General features: G+C 36.2%; 2 protein-coding genes across 2 annotated transcripts; both read left to right on the top strand.

The window, feature by feature from the left end:
• Window positions 1-508: 508 nt before the first annotated feature.
• Window positions 509-10,478, top strand: bop1 (BOP1 ribosomal biogenesis factor). The gene is made up of 16 exons (XM_028035836.1): window positions 509-667; window positions 1,534-1,701; window positions 2,307-2,393; window positions 2,833-2,987; window positions 3,066-3,183; window positions 4,158-4,259; window positions 4,334-4,546; window positions 5,120-5,281; window positions 5,360-5,440; window positions 6,146-6,215; window positions 6,606-6,738; window positions 7,310-7,493; window positions 8,064-8,355; window positions 8,436-8,520; window positions 9,902-10,009; window positions 10,087-10,478. The coding sequence occupies exons 1-16, from the start codon at window positions 551-553 to the stop codon at window positions 10,238-10,240; spliced, it is 2,229 nt and encodes a 742-aa protein (XP_027891637.1). The 5' UTR covers window positions 509-550; the 3' UTR covers window positions 10,241-10,478.
• A 595-nt stretch (window positions 10,479-11,073) lies between these two features.
• On the top strand, window positions 11,074-15,206 carry ntaq1 (N-terminal glutamine amidase 1). Its single transcript, XM_028035933.1, has 6 exons — window positions 11,074-11,198; window positions 11,562-11,661; window positions 12,679-12,729; window positions 12,817-12,965; window positions 13,932-14,056; window positions 14,874-15,206. The coding sequence occupies exons 1-6, from the start codon at window positions 11,137-11,139 to the stop codon at window positions 14,999-15,001; spliced, it is 615 nt and encodes a 204-aa protein (XP_027891734.1). The 5' UTR covers window positions 11,074-11,136; the 3' UTR covers window positions 15,002-15,206.
• The last annotated feature ends 1,881 nt before the right edge of the window (window positions 15,207-17,087 follow it).

Genomic DNA, 17,087 nt, shown 5'->3' on the forward strand with positions numbered 1-17,087 from the left:
AATACATTATTAATTTTTAAAAAGTGCATTTTGACACAATGAACTGAGCAGAAAAGAGAAAAATTATGAATAAAAACAAGAATAATCACACAAAACTTTATACACTATACACTATGTATAGTGTGATGAAAATAAAGCAGCAAATATTAAAAATACAAAAGGAATTTTAAATCTTAACTTAAGATATTAACATATCTGTATAAAATAATTTGGTTTTTTGTTGTTGTTGTCGCAACTTTTAAATAAAATTTAATAAAAATTTTGAAAATTGGTGTAATTTTCAAGAAACGGTATTTATGAATAAAATTACTTTGCTATAATAATTAAATGACTACCACAATTCTACTCTTTATCCCTTGTTAGAACACCAAATTTTATTAAATTAAAACTTAATAATGGAATAAATAGATTTATTTTTCAAGATCTATTTCAGTATTTTGAGCTTTTCTGTTCAGTTCCTGCATCTGACCAGAGGGGGGCGCAAAGAAATAAACCATTCCTCGATTTCCGCCGCGTAACCTCTGAACCCGGAGGTTCCCCACGTGGTTCAATGGAGGCCAGCAGAGGAAACGTGCAGAAAGCCGAACAGAGAACCGGCATGAAGAAAACAGAGAAAACGAACAAAAAGAGGAGTAAACAGGACGATGAAGAAGAGGAGGAAGATCAGGTGAGACTCTCACTGACAGGAGGAAGAGGAGGCGAACTGGGTGAAGTGGTCAGGAACTGGTGGCTAGCTGTTAGCATGCTAACACACTGAAGGCGAAGCAAAACAGTCGAGGGATTGTTTGAGGTTGAAGAAAATGAGACAGTTTTCTGTTCTGATTTTATCAAATTTAATTCTTTACGAGCTGCAGACCGTGAAGGGCCGTGACCTTTAACCTTACAGAGTTTATTAAAGTTATACCGGGAAGCTGCTGTAAGAGATGACAGCCCACGTTGAAGTTTATTTATTCCCCCCCAACATCAAATAAGACGGTTTTGCACAACTTGCAAATAAAATACACAATATTTGTAATGCTAAATATAACCTGTTCTCTAATAAAACATAATAAAAAATTACCTGAACTTTATACAATATTATTGACTTGAGCTACATGTAGAGTACCCATAAATCGCCCTGCAGTAAGAGTTTTAAAATGTTTTTTTGGATAAGACACTTGAATACTGAGTAACCTACTGCAACAGGTTGAACCATCAAAAGGATAAAACAAAGCAACTCTGATGTAGCCTTCATGTTATCTGCTAAAAGTCTTGCTCTCTCGCGCTCTTCTGCAGCATTAAGGAACCACAGACATTTTTACAGATTTTATTTCAATATTCTCTCACTTCTGGCTTCATTTTTAAAACCTCTTTGATACTAAGTGTTACTAACTTTAATTCCTTCCTTCATTAATAACTTTGTAGTAAATATGGTGCTTTCACTGATCTGAAAAAAATGGGATTTTAGGGTTTCTTAGTGGGTTTTTTTTTTTAAACATGTCTGAACTTTTAAGATGTTTACAGTTTGGTGTTAAATGTCTGTTTGCTCCTCAGCTTTTCAATTTGAACAACAAATCTTTGGAAGAAGATGATGATTTATCAGACAGCGAGGAGAGCGTCTACTCAGGACTGCAGGATTCTGGGAGTGACTCTGACGAAGAGGAAGAGGAGGAAGAAAAGGGAGGATCAGATGATGAGGATGAACAGGACCAGAATGAAAAAGTACTAATTCCTTTGGCAGATAAATTAACTTATGGGAAAAATGTCTTATTAGTAAAACTAGTACAGTTTCATCAATAATAAGGACTTATTTAGTTTAAATAAACTTCTATAGCTTACTGAAAAGTTACTTGTAAGTTAGTTTTGTCTTATTTCAAGTGAACTAAAATATTTACTCTATAAATTAGATAATTACTTGATAATGTGTGTTTTTGCAGTGTATAAAACAAATAATGTTTTGAATATTAGATGCAATTTAAAAATGCAGTTTTTAGTTGTTTATTCATTGAATGATTACATAACTAATCCTGTTATTTTTTACAACCATTTTTGTTATTACATTGGAAACTATTTATTGAAAAGTTTTGTTTTTATTTATTCTAAAATAATAATAAAATCTTAGTTATTGACCATTATATTACTTGAAAATAGCCAAAAAAGATTATATCACATTAGTAGCTCTAAATGAGTTTTAGTCAGTAGGACTAAGAGGAAATTTTGCTCTTTAGATTGTAAAAGTATCAGACCCCTGATGAATATGATTCCTGACTGGCTGACAGAGACTCACCTGTTCTGCTCACCTGATGATTTGCTGTGATACTTTTCAGTCGACTGTGAAGAAGAAGGAAGGAGCAGATGAAGAAAAGGAAGTGAAGAAGGAAGACGAATACGACCATGACACGTCAGACGAGGAGGTGGGACGAGTTTTTAAAAATCAGACGCTCTCTGTGTCCTCGAGTGTTTTCGTTTTCTCAGACGGTCCGTTCATAATCTACTAGATACTCTCAAGTTAATTAAACTTTTTTTAATAACAAGACCAAATCTGACCTTGTGCTTGAAATCCTTGAAAGTGCTTGAATTTCAGTCGTGTTTTTAATGTTTGGGAAATGTTTGATGTTCAAGGTTTTATCTGTGTAATTGAAATAAAGGTGAGGTTATTTTTTTATACATTAACAGTTATTTATGGTGTCACATAATTATGAATTGAAATTGTCTTCTTTAATGTATTTGGTTTTTTTATTTCCAAAGTGCAGTGCTGGAAAATTTTGAAAACTCACCTTGAAAATGCGTGAAACGTGCTTAAATTTTACTGTGGGAATTTTAAGTGTCCTAATGCTGTGAATCGTCCTGCAGGACATCAGGAACACGGTGGGAAACATCCCCATGGAGTGGTACAAAGACTTCCCTCACGTCGGCTACGATTTAGACGGAAAGAAGATCTTCAAACCGATCAGGAACAAGGACGAGCTTGATGACTTCTTGGAGAAAATGGAGAATCCCGACTACTGGTAGGAAAAGGAAGGATGAAAACTGTCTGTTTTCCTTGTAGTTTCCGACAGGAAGTCGTGACGATGTTTTCTAAACAGGAAAACGGTTCATGACAAGAAGACGGCGAGCGACATCGTGCTGTCGGACGAGCAGATCGAGTTGGTGAACCGTCTGCAGAAAGGACAGTTTGGAGACGTCAACTTCAATGAATATGAGGTATTTATGTTTATTTGTTTACTTCAAACTGAAATTTTAAAAACTAATAAAACAGATAACCAGTAGGACAAGAGGAAGCATGTGCAAACACATCCAATAACAAAATAATTATCTTACCAAAACTTTTCTGTTTGTAAAGGAGGAAGAAGTGAGTTTGACTCAGTTTAATAAAATATATCACTTACTGACAGTAGTTATCAGAAATATGTAATGAAAAACCTGTCATATTGAAAGTTTTAACTTTTTTAAATGCACAAATTAAAAATTAAAAAACACACAATGCTAAAACAAGTACAGAAATAAAAAACAATATTTAAATTTCCGTCAATGGCAAGAACACAAAGTGAAGACCGAACACAAGGTCATTAAACCTTCGTTTTGTCATTCATGAAGATTCATAAATCTTCATGAAGCAGCAGAATATTTCCTGTTTATTTTTCTAAAACAAATCTCCAAGGAATACTTACATTTTTAATTAACATTTAACACTGGAACTGGAAGACATTTTAAATATCCAAAGTAAATAAATAAATTGACAGAAACGTCAAATAAAATGCATAATAAAGTCTCTGTAAACATAATTGTCCTTCAAAATTAAGGGGCTTGTTGAGACCAATAAAACAAAACAAAATGAAAACTTTTATCATCTAGTTTTGGTAGAAAGAGAAAAAGAGAAAATCAATAAAATTTGCCAAAGGAAATTATTCGCTTGTTTTAATTTACCATGCGGTTGATTGATTTACTGCTTATTTCAACAGGCCTTGTACTATACTTACATAATCTAAGTTTTACAAGAAACAAATAAAATAAATAAAAATAATAATCTACTAATATTGATAATAGTAACAGACGGCAGGAAGAAACTCGTTATCATAATATATATTTGTGTTAGTCCCTGTCTTGACTGCAGATTTAGTAATTTAGTTTGTAAGTTTTGTGAGATTTCTGCTGACTCAGTTCTGCTTCATCCTCAGCCCACAGTGGAGTTCTTCAGTAATGACGTCATGATTCATCCAGTCACAAACAGACCTGCAGACAAGCGCAGCTTCATCCCTTCACTCATCGAAAAGGAGAAGGTAAAAACCACCAAAACACAAATACTTTTATCAGCTTTTCACGTCTCTAAATGTTTGAATTCACCTTCCTGCAGGTCTCTAAGCTGGTTCACGCCATCAAAATGGGTTGGATTAAACCTCGGCGGGTTCAGGACGACAGTAGGGGGCGATTCTATGACCTGTGGGCCAATGAGGACTCGTCCATTCTGGCCAAGCACAAGATGCACCTGCCGGCTCCTAAGATCCCTCTGCCGGGTCACGAGGAATCCTACAACCCTCCGCCAGAGTTCATGTTCACAGACGAGGAGGTTAGTCTCCTGCTAAGGCCAAATGCAATAAACAATAAATCAATTAATTCAAAACCAGGAAGTTAGAGCACATCACCCAGTTCTAAAGTCCGTCCACTGGCTCCCTGTAGCTCAGAGAATAGACTTTAAGATACTGTTAGTTTATAAATCACTGAACGGCTTAGCACCACAATACATTAAAGATTTTCTGCTGTTGTATCAACCTTCCAGGCCCCTCAGGTCTTCTGGTTCTGGTTCTGGTTCTGCTCTGCATCCCCAGAACTAGAACCAAACATGAAGAAGCAGCATTCAGCTTCTATGCAAAACAAATCTGGAACAAACAAACAGCCGAAACACTGAGATCCTATAAATCTCAACTAAAAACCCTCCTGTTTAGTTGCTTTTGATTAGCAGTAAGTGGAACATTGACCAACATATTTGACTATTTTGATTATTGCGTTTGACAAAATGTGATGTTTATTGTTTCACAATTGGTGACTGATGTTTTAAAGCACTTTACTCTGCCTTGTTTCTGAATTGTCCTGTATAAATAAACCTGACTTATGGTCTGTTTCTTCCTCTCTCTGTTCACAGAAAGCTCTCTGGGAGCAGCAGGATCCGTCTGACCGCAAGCTGCCGTTTATCCCCAAAAAGTATCCCAGCCTCCGTCAGGTTCCAGCGTTCTCTCGGTTCATCCACGAGAGGTTTGAGCGCTGCCTCGACCTCTACCTGTGTCCCCGACAGAGGAAGATGAGGGTGACCACTTGTTCGTTACTCCTCCATCCAGCAGGTGGAGCCGATTAGTGACGTTAACGATTCCCCGTCTTCCTGCAGGTGAACGTCAACCCAGAAGATCTGATTCCCAAACTTCCCAAACCGAAGGACCTGCAGCCGTTTCCGACAACCCAGGCTCTGGTAAAATAAAAACAAAACTTTAAAGACGCAAAGATTAGATGCTTTCAACTAGAGATGAATCAATAAATCATGATTAATCGATTTTTGAAATAATCATCTACTAATTTAGTGATCAATTAATCATTAACAGGTGAGTTTAAAAAAAGCTATTGTTGAAAAAACAACAAACTTTTAAGCAGTAATCAACCAAAAAATGTACAAAAATATAAACATTATCCATTTAAAAATAAAAAATTCTTATTTGTTTATGAATATGTTCTCTACCCAGAACTCCTTTAGTAGCAGTTTTAGCTTTATCTGGTTCAAATTTTGCAATAAAAGATCTGACATTAAGCAACTTTTGCTGCCCAATTATTAATCAGTTAAATCTACAGATCATCTATAATCTTTTGATAAGTCAACTTTTCTCATTTTGATATTAGAAGTATATTTTTTAGCTGCAGATTCATAATTTGCTACAAGTTATCAAGCGTTCACTAAATTAATGCATTGTTGCATTTTAGGCAATGAAATATAATTTTTTTTATTTAAAAAGGATTTGAGTTTAGATTTGTTTTAATGTACTTCTAATATTGAATTAGCAATCAGCAAAATGTTCCAATTTCTTATCTGAATTAATCGTCAGAATAATCAGTAGAATAATCAATAACTCCAAGTTGCAGGCGTCATTTTGAGCTTTAATTTGGTGTGTTTCTGTGTGTCCAGGTGTATCGAGGTCACAGCGGCCTGGTTCGCTCCATCAGCGTGTCTCCATCAGGACAGTGGCTCGTTTCAGGTAAGAACTCCTCCTATCAAACAAAATCATACGGCACTAATTATTAAAGCCTTAATATTGTCTGTAACATGTAGTATTATTTGGATTTTGATGCATTTGTGCTTCATTTTATTTGTGTAGAACAGACAATAAAATGTAACAGAAATAAAACAATAATAAGACATGCCAATTGAAGTCCAATTTTTACGTTAAATATGAAAGATCTTATGATTTCCTGTCTCTCTCAAACATACCCTCACCAGATAAACCTTTAAAGTATTCTGACATTAAATGATCCAAACTTTTGGTAAAATCCATCACTTTTTAATAACATGCCTAGTAAAATGAAAATGTGTATATTCACTAAACAATATATCTTTGAATAAAATCACTCGTTTGCTGTGTCTGCAGGCAGTGATGACGGCTCAGTCCGGCTCTGGGAGGTGTGTTCGTCTCGCTGCGTGAAGACGGTCCCGGTGGGCGGAGCCGTGAAGAGCGTTGCCTGGAACCTGAACCCGTCGCTCTGCCTCGTGGCTGTCGCTGTGTAAGCATCTCTGTTTTCAGAATGTAAAGACGCTCTGTATGATCCACCAAATGTCTCGCTAGAGCTGGATAATTTGGCTGAAAAATGTAACACGATACAAGTGCTTCGTGTCGGTAGATATTGATCATTATTGATTAGTTTTTGTTTTAAATATTTGAAATACAGTCGAACCATTGATGTGACCTTTCCTGTTTTATCCAGTTTTCACTCCATGTGAAAACTGTTGTTTATTTTTAAGCAGTTTTGAGGCACAGTGGCAAAACCTTAAACTGCTGCTGCGTCGGTTACTCAGCAGATTGTTGCTAGGTAACCAAAGAATGAGTGAGTTGCTAGGTGACCACAGAGAGAGTGAGTCAGTTGATTCCACCAACTTTGCTTAGCTGGCAGTGAGAGGTTAAACAGCTAAAACATTTCCTCTGCCTACATCCCCCAGAATGCTGTGGGGTTCTGGTTTGAAATCAGTGAAATTATTGAATATTCTGTCTGACAGACATACACGCAGATAAATATTTTGTTATTGATTTACTGTCCAGCCCTATGTCTCACATCTTGTTCTCGTTGGGTTTTTTAGGGGCTCTGCAGTGTTGGTCTTGTCTCCAGCTCTGGCTGATAAACAGGTCGTCTCATCGTCGGAGAGGCTTCTCTCTGCCCAGCAGGAGGAAGGGCCCTCTGAAGGGTCTCAGCCTGTAGTTTGGTCAGAAACGGAGAGGGAGGAGCTAAATCAGGGCATCCGCCTCAAAATCCAACATCCCAAGGTGAGATAGAATAGAATAGAAATACTTTATTCATCCCAGCAGGGAAATTACTTCGCAGTTACAGCATAGAGATAAGACACAATAACAACTATAATTCCCCTGAATAGATTTAGAACCATGATTTAAAGCTGCAGCATGTAACATTGTGATGATAGTATGGTATAAGATTGATGATCTGTGAAATAATAAAGCTCTTCTGCCGTCTCCAACAGCCAATCAGAGCCAGGAGGCGGATTTTAGCACTCCTATGAATGCTAAGGCCAGTTAGCATAGCCACCAATAACAGCAGATAAATAGTTTTCCTGTAACGGCAAGTTGTTTTGTCACATTAACTAGCGAGTACATGAGGTTGATTGACAGCGCTAAGCCCCTCCTCCTGCCTCTGATTGGTTGTTTTTGGTCTGGAACAAGGAGATAGATTTTTTTCATAGATGATCTGTCTCATATTAAACTGTGACAACATGCTGGCATTTTTAACAAATATGTAAAAAAAAACAAAAACATATTTTTAAATAAAAGTTACGTGCTGCAGCTTTAAAGGGAACTAACAGAGAGAATCCGTCTGCTCAGGCCGTCCACCAGGTGACGTGGCACAGTAAAGGAGATTACCTGGCGTCGGTGATGCCGGATCACTCCAGCCACCTGCAGGTGTTCATCCACCAGCTGAGCCGTCGGCGGAGCCAGAACCCCTTCAGGAGGAACAAAGGCCTGGTCCAGGCCGTGTCCTTCCACCCCATCAGGCCCTACTTCTTCGTGGCGACGCAGCGGTCGGTCCGGATCTACAACCTGGTGAAGCAGGAAATGACCAAGAAGCTCCAGGCCAATTCAAAGTGGATCTCCAGCATCGCCGTTCACTCTGGAGGTAGGTGGACGGGTTCTGTTCAGTCCAGTGTTCGTGTCGCTGCTGGGGGCAGAGCCTGAGTCTCACCTGTCTGTCTGCAGGTGATCATGTGATCTGTGGGAGCTACGACTGCAGGATGAGCTGGTTCGACCTCGACCTTTCAACGAAACCGTACAAGATGCTGCGGTACGTTTTTATCTCTCATGATTTAGGTATTAATGAACAAATGCATCTCAGTAATTTAAGGTTTTTCATTTTAAGGGACTTATTAGTGAATCATATATAATATTATTTTAGCTCAGAAATTCACTTAAAAAAATTTAACTCATTCATTAGACATATTTCAGGTTTTTATTATTTTTGATAGTTACCTTTTTCAGAAAGTTTTACTAGTACATTCAATTCTGTTTATTTATGTAGCACAAGTTTACAACAAATGTCGTCGCGACACTTTACAAAAAAATTATTTCAGCTCAATCACACATTCATTGATTCTAGTTATCTAACAGTAAATTACATGACATTGAGTCACTCATTTTCTTTAGCTGCAGACGCATCTTTTTCCACAAATGATCAATCGTACAATAAAGTAACAGAATAAGATAGAATTTATTACGATTTGCACAAAGACACATTATAGGATAACGCTGGTATTTTTGTGTTTCTCCAACTCTATGGTAGTAGAGTTAAAAAATAAATAAATAAAAATTGAGAATAAGTATGCAATGAAATCTACACAATAAAAGCAAACAACAATCATTCAAAATATACTTTAAGCTTCTGTGTATAAATAATTGATACACAGAAGCTTAATGTATTTTTAAATGCATGTTTGGTTTTTATTTGTCTATTTTATCTTAATTATTTTAAAAAACATCTGATACATTATTGCTATTTAGGCAATAAAATGTTTTATGTTGTTTATTTAAAAAGGAATTCAGCATTTCTTTGCATTCCTGAAGTGTGTTACCTAAAAATTCTGCAGAATGTGCCAATTTACTTTTGATTAATTACTCCATTAATTGTAAAAAATAATTGATAGAATAATCTATTATTAGAATAAACGTCAGCAGCAGCTCTGATAATAAACATTTTGGGTTTATATTACTGTAAGTTATATTTATTTGAATTTTCAGATATAAAACATTTGAAATATCAGGGTTTCCCCCAGTGCATTAAATCCTGCCGGGCCACCAGGCTTTACTTGACCCCCCACCAGGCTAAATGTTGTTTATTTTGTTATAATACATCAGTAACAGTGACAGCAAAGATGGGCTAAGCTAGGTTTATATATAATAAAATATTCTATATATTTAAAAAAGGTAATGGGATTTGACTATACATACAAAACCTACAGAACCACTAGTTTTATTTAGTGCACTGCTATATTTATATCTTTGTTGATGTTTTATTTCTCAATTTTTAGCCTTTTTTTTAACACAAAAACATGGTGGGGCAGCTGGTGGACTGCCCTAGCAGCCCTACCACTGGGTTGAATTGTAGGTTTTATATTTTGTTTTGATGTTTTTGTGTATACTGATTGGTTTGGTTTCTTCCTGGCCATCAGACATCATAAGAAGGCGGTGAGGAGTGTGGCGTACCACAGAGGTTACCCGCTGTTCGCCTCAGCGTCAGACGACGGATCAGTCATCGTCTGCCACGGAACCGTCTACAAGTAAAACCTCCTCCCGTTCACATGCCACACACCTGCTTTAAGGATCAAAGTGTTTCAGCTTTTCCTTTGTCTTCCAGCGATCTGCTGCAGAACCCGCTGATCGTCCCAGTCAAAGTTCTGCGGGGTCATGTGATCACTCATGACCTCGGCGTCCTGGACGTGACCTTTCACCCCACGCAACCCTGGGTGTTCTCGTCCGGCGCCGACGCCACCATCAGACTCTTCACCTGAGAACCGGCCCTTTATGACAGTGGCGGGGATCTCTGCCGCCCTGTTGTATCCTAGCAACCAGCTCTGACTGGTTGCTGGGTTTCCAGTCTTAGCAACCAGGTTGCTAGGATACAGCCAGCTCTGACTGGTTGCTAGGATACAACCAGCTCTGACTGGTTGCTAGGATACAACAGTGAGGAGGTTCTTTCCTGTAGTTTTTATGTTTGTTTGTACTCAATAAAATATAATATTCTTACTCCTCATGTTCACATGTGTTTTAATCTGCAGAAAAATCTGTTTTAAACAACTGAAACAGATTTAGTGGGATTTAAAACGTAAATCAGAACCAATCCACCATTTTGTTTCATTTAGCTGCTCAATTCAGACCCTTATTAGAGAAAATCAATTTACTGTCATTTAATGAAAAATATTCAACAAAAAAACCCCACATTTATTTGGGATCTTTGATGATTTAGTGCAGAAAACTATTCAGTTATTAACATTAATATTTAACATCCTGAGTTGCAAAGTGTTGTTGAAGTCTGGTGATTCAGGTTTTATTCTGTTTTGTTTGACTAAAAGCTGCTTTTAAAAAATCATAGAAATAGAGTTCAGATCCCTTTTTATATTATTTACAGTATTATATGTACTTTTTGAATTGCTTTATCACATGGTGTATAAGAAAATGTGCTCATTTAAAAGAAATGTTTATATTAAAATCTTAAAATATGAATAAAAAGATTGCTCTTTAAAAATTACAACAGATTTCCTGTAGTAGAATGTAATTTTGTTGACCGAGGGAATAAATGCCTCTGGTTTGTAAAGATTGCAGACCTCTGTTAGGAACTTTTATTTTGAAAGCTTTTGTGAAGTCGCAGCTTGTTTCCGGCGGACCTTTTCTGGTGTGACACTAGATCATGACGACAGTACACAGAATCACACCGATCCCCGAAAACTGTGTTTACACCAGCTGTTATTGGTAAATATGATTAAAACAACAGCTATTATTTAAAAGTAGTTCACATGAATGTTGATATAGTTTATTGTGCTTTATGCGAGTGCTGTTCAGGGGATTTATACTCAAATGTAAATAAGTATAAAGGACAAAAAACGTGTTAGCTTTAAATAAAGGCAAATCTATTAAAATCCGAGGTGCAGTTAACTTATTTTGTAATGTAATATTTCTCAGTCTAACAAACTGATGCTTTTTGTATCTTGGTGTTTTTTTCCACCTTTTACATGTTTATTTAAAAACGTGTTGAACTGCTGTCCTGTAGGTGTCATTATTTCCTTAGCCTGGATTTTCCTATTGATTTTAGTGTTTTCTGTTCTTGTTTTGCAGTGAAGAAAATGTGTGGAAGCTGTGTGAATTTGTTCAGAAAGAGAGAACTGCTCCACTGGAACAGCTGTTTGTCGTTTTTATCTCTAATGACAAACGGATGGTGAGAAGCTGGGGATAAATATGGACCTCTAATAATACTGAATGTAGATTCCTTATAAACCAGTTAGTGAAAATGAATAAGATGTGATTATTTGAAGACTTTCTGTTGATATTCTAACATACTTTTGTCACTCGTAAGAAGTACTGAGACCAGTTTTTTTTTATTTTTTTTTTATTTACTAACATTACTGGGAAGGAAAAGCGTATGTATTTTTTTAAAATGCTAAAAAAATCTGAAACGTGTGGGGCAGATTGTAGAACCGCGTTCTGCAGGAGATAGTTCCTTTTTATACTGAAAAACATCACAGTTGAAGCTGGGTGTGAATATTTTTCCAAGCCACCTTTTAGGTAAGATTATATAACAAAAACCTAAAACTTTTATTTAATATAGCTCATAAAGAAACAGCTGTTGACCAAAGTGTTGTACAATTCACTCAATTAAAAAAAGTAAGATATCAATAAGAATAAGAAAAATATACAGCTCTGGAAAAAAATTAATAGTCCACGTCACTGAACCCCATTGAAAACCTCCTGTTATTCTACCAAATACTGATTTCTGAACTCTTCCTGAGTTAAAACATTAGTTTTGTCGTTTCCAAATGAATATGAATATGTTTTCTTTACATTATTTGAGGTATGCTTCTTTTTCATTTTTTGATCTTTTCTCATTTTCTGCAAATAAATTTTAAATTATTGCTTGGAATTTTTGAGACATGTCGTCAATGTTCATTGTACTCAAACATATACTAATAAAAAATAAAATCAGAGAAACTGATCATTTTAAGTGGTCTTTTAATTTTCCAGAGCCGTATAATGAAAAGTATGGTCAAAATAAAATACAAATATTCTCCATATCTGTCATTATAAAAGAAACTCAAACTGAATGAAACGCCAAAGAGCAAAATTAGGTCTTGAGCAAAGATTTACACATTTCTACAGTCTCAGTGGTAAACATCATCAAACTTTTAGAGCAGCTGATTTTTCTCTGAAGCTGATGATGTTCTCTGTTTTCCCTCAGATTCCTCTGTGGAAGCAGAAATCCGGACATGGCGACCAGCCTGTGATCTGGGTCTGTTGTTTCCTCCACCTGTTCATCCCTGATTGTGATGATGATGTTTTGTTTTGGCATCATTAACGGCGCCGCTGCGTGTTTCAGGACTACCATGTGATCCTGCTTCAGGTGCGCCCTCAGTCGGACTCTCTGGTTTACGATCTGGACTCTATATTGTCGTTTCCCTGCAGCCTGCGGCTCTACGGAGCCACGGCCTTCCGCTCGGACCGCCACATCCGACCCGAGTACCACAGGTAACCTGCTGTTACAAATTCCCTTATATTACTGTCTATTTGTTTTTGTTAAATGCTGGCGTAAAAAAAACTAGTGTTTTACATCAGGCGCTTGTTGGGCAGCTAAAGGGTCCTTAGAAAATTATATATTTAGGCGTTAGCGGCAGTTATTCTTCCGTTACATTCATACCCTTTGGGATAAAAGGGGTCATAAAAGCGTCATAACGCTTTTATGACCCACTTATAACGATCTAAATATTGCTTTGGTATGCTAATGAGGCGCTGTTCTTCAAAGCCAATGTTTCTTTGTAACTTGTTTATGTAATGATTCTAATTCCTGCTCTAATATAAGCAAGGGTTACCTTTGCCATGTTCCCCAAATAACATTAGTTTCTGACCGTGGACACCTTTTCTAACCCACAGACGATGCTAATGTGTAAAGAAACATGAACTTTTAGAATCTTGTTCCTCACTCTCATTCAATATTTAATAATAATGCATTTGTTTAGCATAAATGCTGGTTAATATCTTCAGATTTTTTTTTTTTTTACAATTCCTTTGATCTTTTTATTTTCAAAAACTTCCATTTTGTTTTGCTTTTGCTAAGCTAGCTCGACGAGCAAAGCAGCTTTATAAATCTAACTGGCAGCCAATCAGAAAGATTAGCACGGTAAATGACATTTCAATGGATTGTTTTAACATATTTTATGCAATGATTAAAAATATATATTTTATTTTTTAAAAATTAAATTAAAAAGCAATAATTTTTAAAGTTTTTAAATTTCTTCTATTTTCTGACCCCCCCTAGCATAGCATAGCATAGCACCTTGGTGGCCCCCACTTTTAAAAGCACTGGGCTAGCGTTACAGCTTAGAGAGGCGTTCACAGCTAACAAACAGTAATACTAGGGAATTTATATCAGCTGCAGGGAGATGAAGGTCACACATCTGATGATGCCACAGTAATGTCTGCCTGTGTCTGTGACAGGAAGCTGCGTGTGATTCCTGCTGACAGCTTCCTGTTGAACTTTGCGTCTGATCGATCTCACATGAGGAACCCTGATGGAACCTGGAAGATGCCTCCTCCTCCATACGCACCCATCCAGACGGCAGGTAGATCTTCTTTCAGGGTTTATTTTTGTTTTGAATATGTACATAGAAATACAGCATGAAGCATAATGTCAAAACTTTAGTTTTACATATTCAAGAAAGTTGGTGGAAGTATAAACTTATCAATATTCCCACTCTTTACATATATATTTACATTTACTACATGTATAATCCATACATAAGAACTAAACCCTTTAATAGTTAAACCGTCAGTTTACTGGCTATTTAATTTTAACAATGGCAAAACAATTATTTCTTTAGATATCACCAAAAGAAAAACTAGCATCAGTAACAAAAATAACAATAACTGTAACAATATTACAGTTAATATATAATAACTGTGTAATATTATGTATTATATCTAACAATTATTACATGTTTATATGATCATTTTATTAGTTTTATGTTTGGACAAGTGCAACATTCAAATTATTCCACAGTTTTGCTCCACTTACAGTTTTTTCCTGAATTTGCATATTTTAAATTGGAAATTTGCTCGTTTGTCTTAAATAGTTTTTTTTAAGGTTTTTCGGTATTTTTTTTATTTTTGGCTTTGTACAAAATTGGAGCCGTCTGTAGTTTCACTATGTCAATAAATTTAAATAATTCAGATTTTACAAAAAGCGTGTTAGAGTTTTATAAATATCCCACTTTATAGATTATTTCTAATTTCTTTATTTTTTAACACCTGTAGAGAGGTTTTGTAATTATTGCCCCAAATCTACACAATCACTTAAGTGTTTCGTGATGATACTGATGATGACGATAATGATGATGATGATGATGATGATGTCACTGGTTTGACGCCTCTCCTCCTCAGAGAGTCAGATGAACCTGGATGACTTCATCAGTATGAGCCCTGCTGACGGCTGGGGAACCGTCTACAGTCTGGATCACTTCCTGCTCACATACACTGGAAACCCGTCCACAGCATCGTCTTCACCCTGATCTTCCTCAACGCCACCAGCAGCAGATGTGGTTACATGACATTGTTGCTTCAGATTGTTCAGAATCAACGGTTGTGTTGGACTTTTATCCTGGTTCTGATGTTGGATCCTCTAGTTTCGACCTGTGGATTATTTTTCTGAGTAATAAAAACATTTTTATCGTCTATGGACATGTTGACATTAAAATCAGAGCTTGAGGAAAACAAGATGGACCAACTTCTAACTGGAAACAGCAGAGTGTGAGTAAAACATTGATTAAGAAACAAAAAAGAGCTTCTTTTAACCAATATAAGAATTAAAAAGGTGGTTATTTACTTTTAAGGTCATGCTTTGGACCCAGACCTCAATCTACGCCTAAAACTGTTTGAAACTATCAGTTTTTCTCCTGCCTGAACCAGTTAATGACTCACACTGGTGCATCTCAATATAAAAGTACAATAGAGTTGATTTAGTTTAGTTATTTAGTTCCAAAGTGAAACTCATAGATTCACCAGATAGAGTAAAATAATTACAAAATTCACATTTTGCACATTTCTGTGCCTCCATCTGGGATTCTACTGCTACTAAAAGCAACCTAATGGCTTAAAAAGACACTTAACCTTTTTTTTATTTTTATTTCTTTCAAATATTTTTTCACCGATTTTATTTTTTTCATATTTTTTCATCTTTCCTTTTTACTTATTGTAAGACTGAAACAATAAATAGAAACATTTGTGGCCCTTGAAATGGTTTTATTTAACCCCAGAACAAAATCTGGGGTAAAAACAATTGATAAACCCCCGAAAATGGGAAATTACAACAATCTGAAGCCCTTTTTATGTCTTGGACCTTTAATGATACACAGATTTAAATTGAGCAAGTAAAATAAACAAGCAAACAAAAATAAATCACAATAAATCAATTCTTGCCTTTCTGATTTGATAACTTTTGTAGCCTGCAAATAGTTTAAATTAGCCAGTTTTGGTCCCCAGGGCTAAAAGTTTGTGTTGCACACTTAATTAGTCAATGTGGTTTTCTACTGTCAAACAGCAGAATTCAATTTAAATAAGAAAAGGGAGAGGGTGTAATTATTTTAAATGTCCATTCTGTCACGTTTGTACACCACTGACCTCCGATGTGTCGCTGCTGCCCCCTGCTGGACATACTAAACAACAAGGATGAGAAAGTTTTATGCTGTTTTGGGTCATTATCCTGTTACTAGTCGACACATTTCTCCCCAGAATGCCTGGATAGTTTGATACTCTGCACAGATTGAAAACAGCTGCAGCAAAGCAGTGCCAAAACAAAACCAAGCTTCCTTCGTCTTTCACAGTCGGGACAGTGGTCTTTTCTTGATCTGGTTCATATTTATGTCTCTGAACAAAGAGCTAAAAAGAAAAGACTTTCTCCCAGAAGCTTCACAGCTTGTTACCATGCATTGTGGTTCATTCCAGCCTCACTTTATATGATTTGATTTGCTCCCATTAAGTCCCCTTAGGCTGAAACAACATAAATAATTCATGGATATGATCCCGCTCTAACATGTTCTGCAGCAGAATCACCTGATGAAACCAGATGGGTTGGGTTGACATTCCTGTAAATGTGGAGGTAAATTTAATCAGGAAGAAGCAAAGGGAGCTGATCAACTCTACACTCGATACTAGAAAATCTTGTCAAACAAGATTCAATTAAAAAAGTGAGTATGAAGATTCATCTCATCTGCGTCTGTGTGGCTTAAACTTTGTGAAAATTACAATGCATTAAATATCGTTTTTGTCTTTGTTTCCACAGATTTTAGAGAATGAAACTTTTCAGCGCTGATTAAATTTGGTCATCATGCCAAAGCAGAAATCTATGTCAACTATATCAGGTTGTCAGGATCTCAAGAACCAAAGTTTTTATTATCTTATTAGTTAATGCTCAATTCTGCTCGTCGGCATACGGTGCCTATAGAGGGACATTTTATAGCCACTTATTGACAGATCAAAACCTCTAGTTCTGCTTTATTATTTACCATTTATTCCCTTTCACTGTTTTTGCTCTTTGGTAACACTTAGATATTTCAGATAATCAAATAAATCATAGTAAATACAAAAAGCAAAGATGCT

Source organism: Xiphophorus couchianus, chromosome 13 (genome assembly GCF_001444195.1).
Source record: "Xiphophorus couchianus chromosome 13, X_couchianus-1.0, whole genome shotgun sequence".
Lineage (NCBI taxonomy): Eukaryota > Metazoa > Chordata > Actinopteri > Cyprinodontiformes > Poeciliidae > Xiphophorus > Xiphophorus couchianus.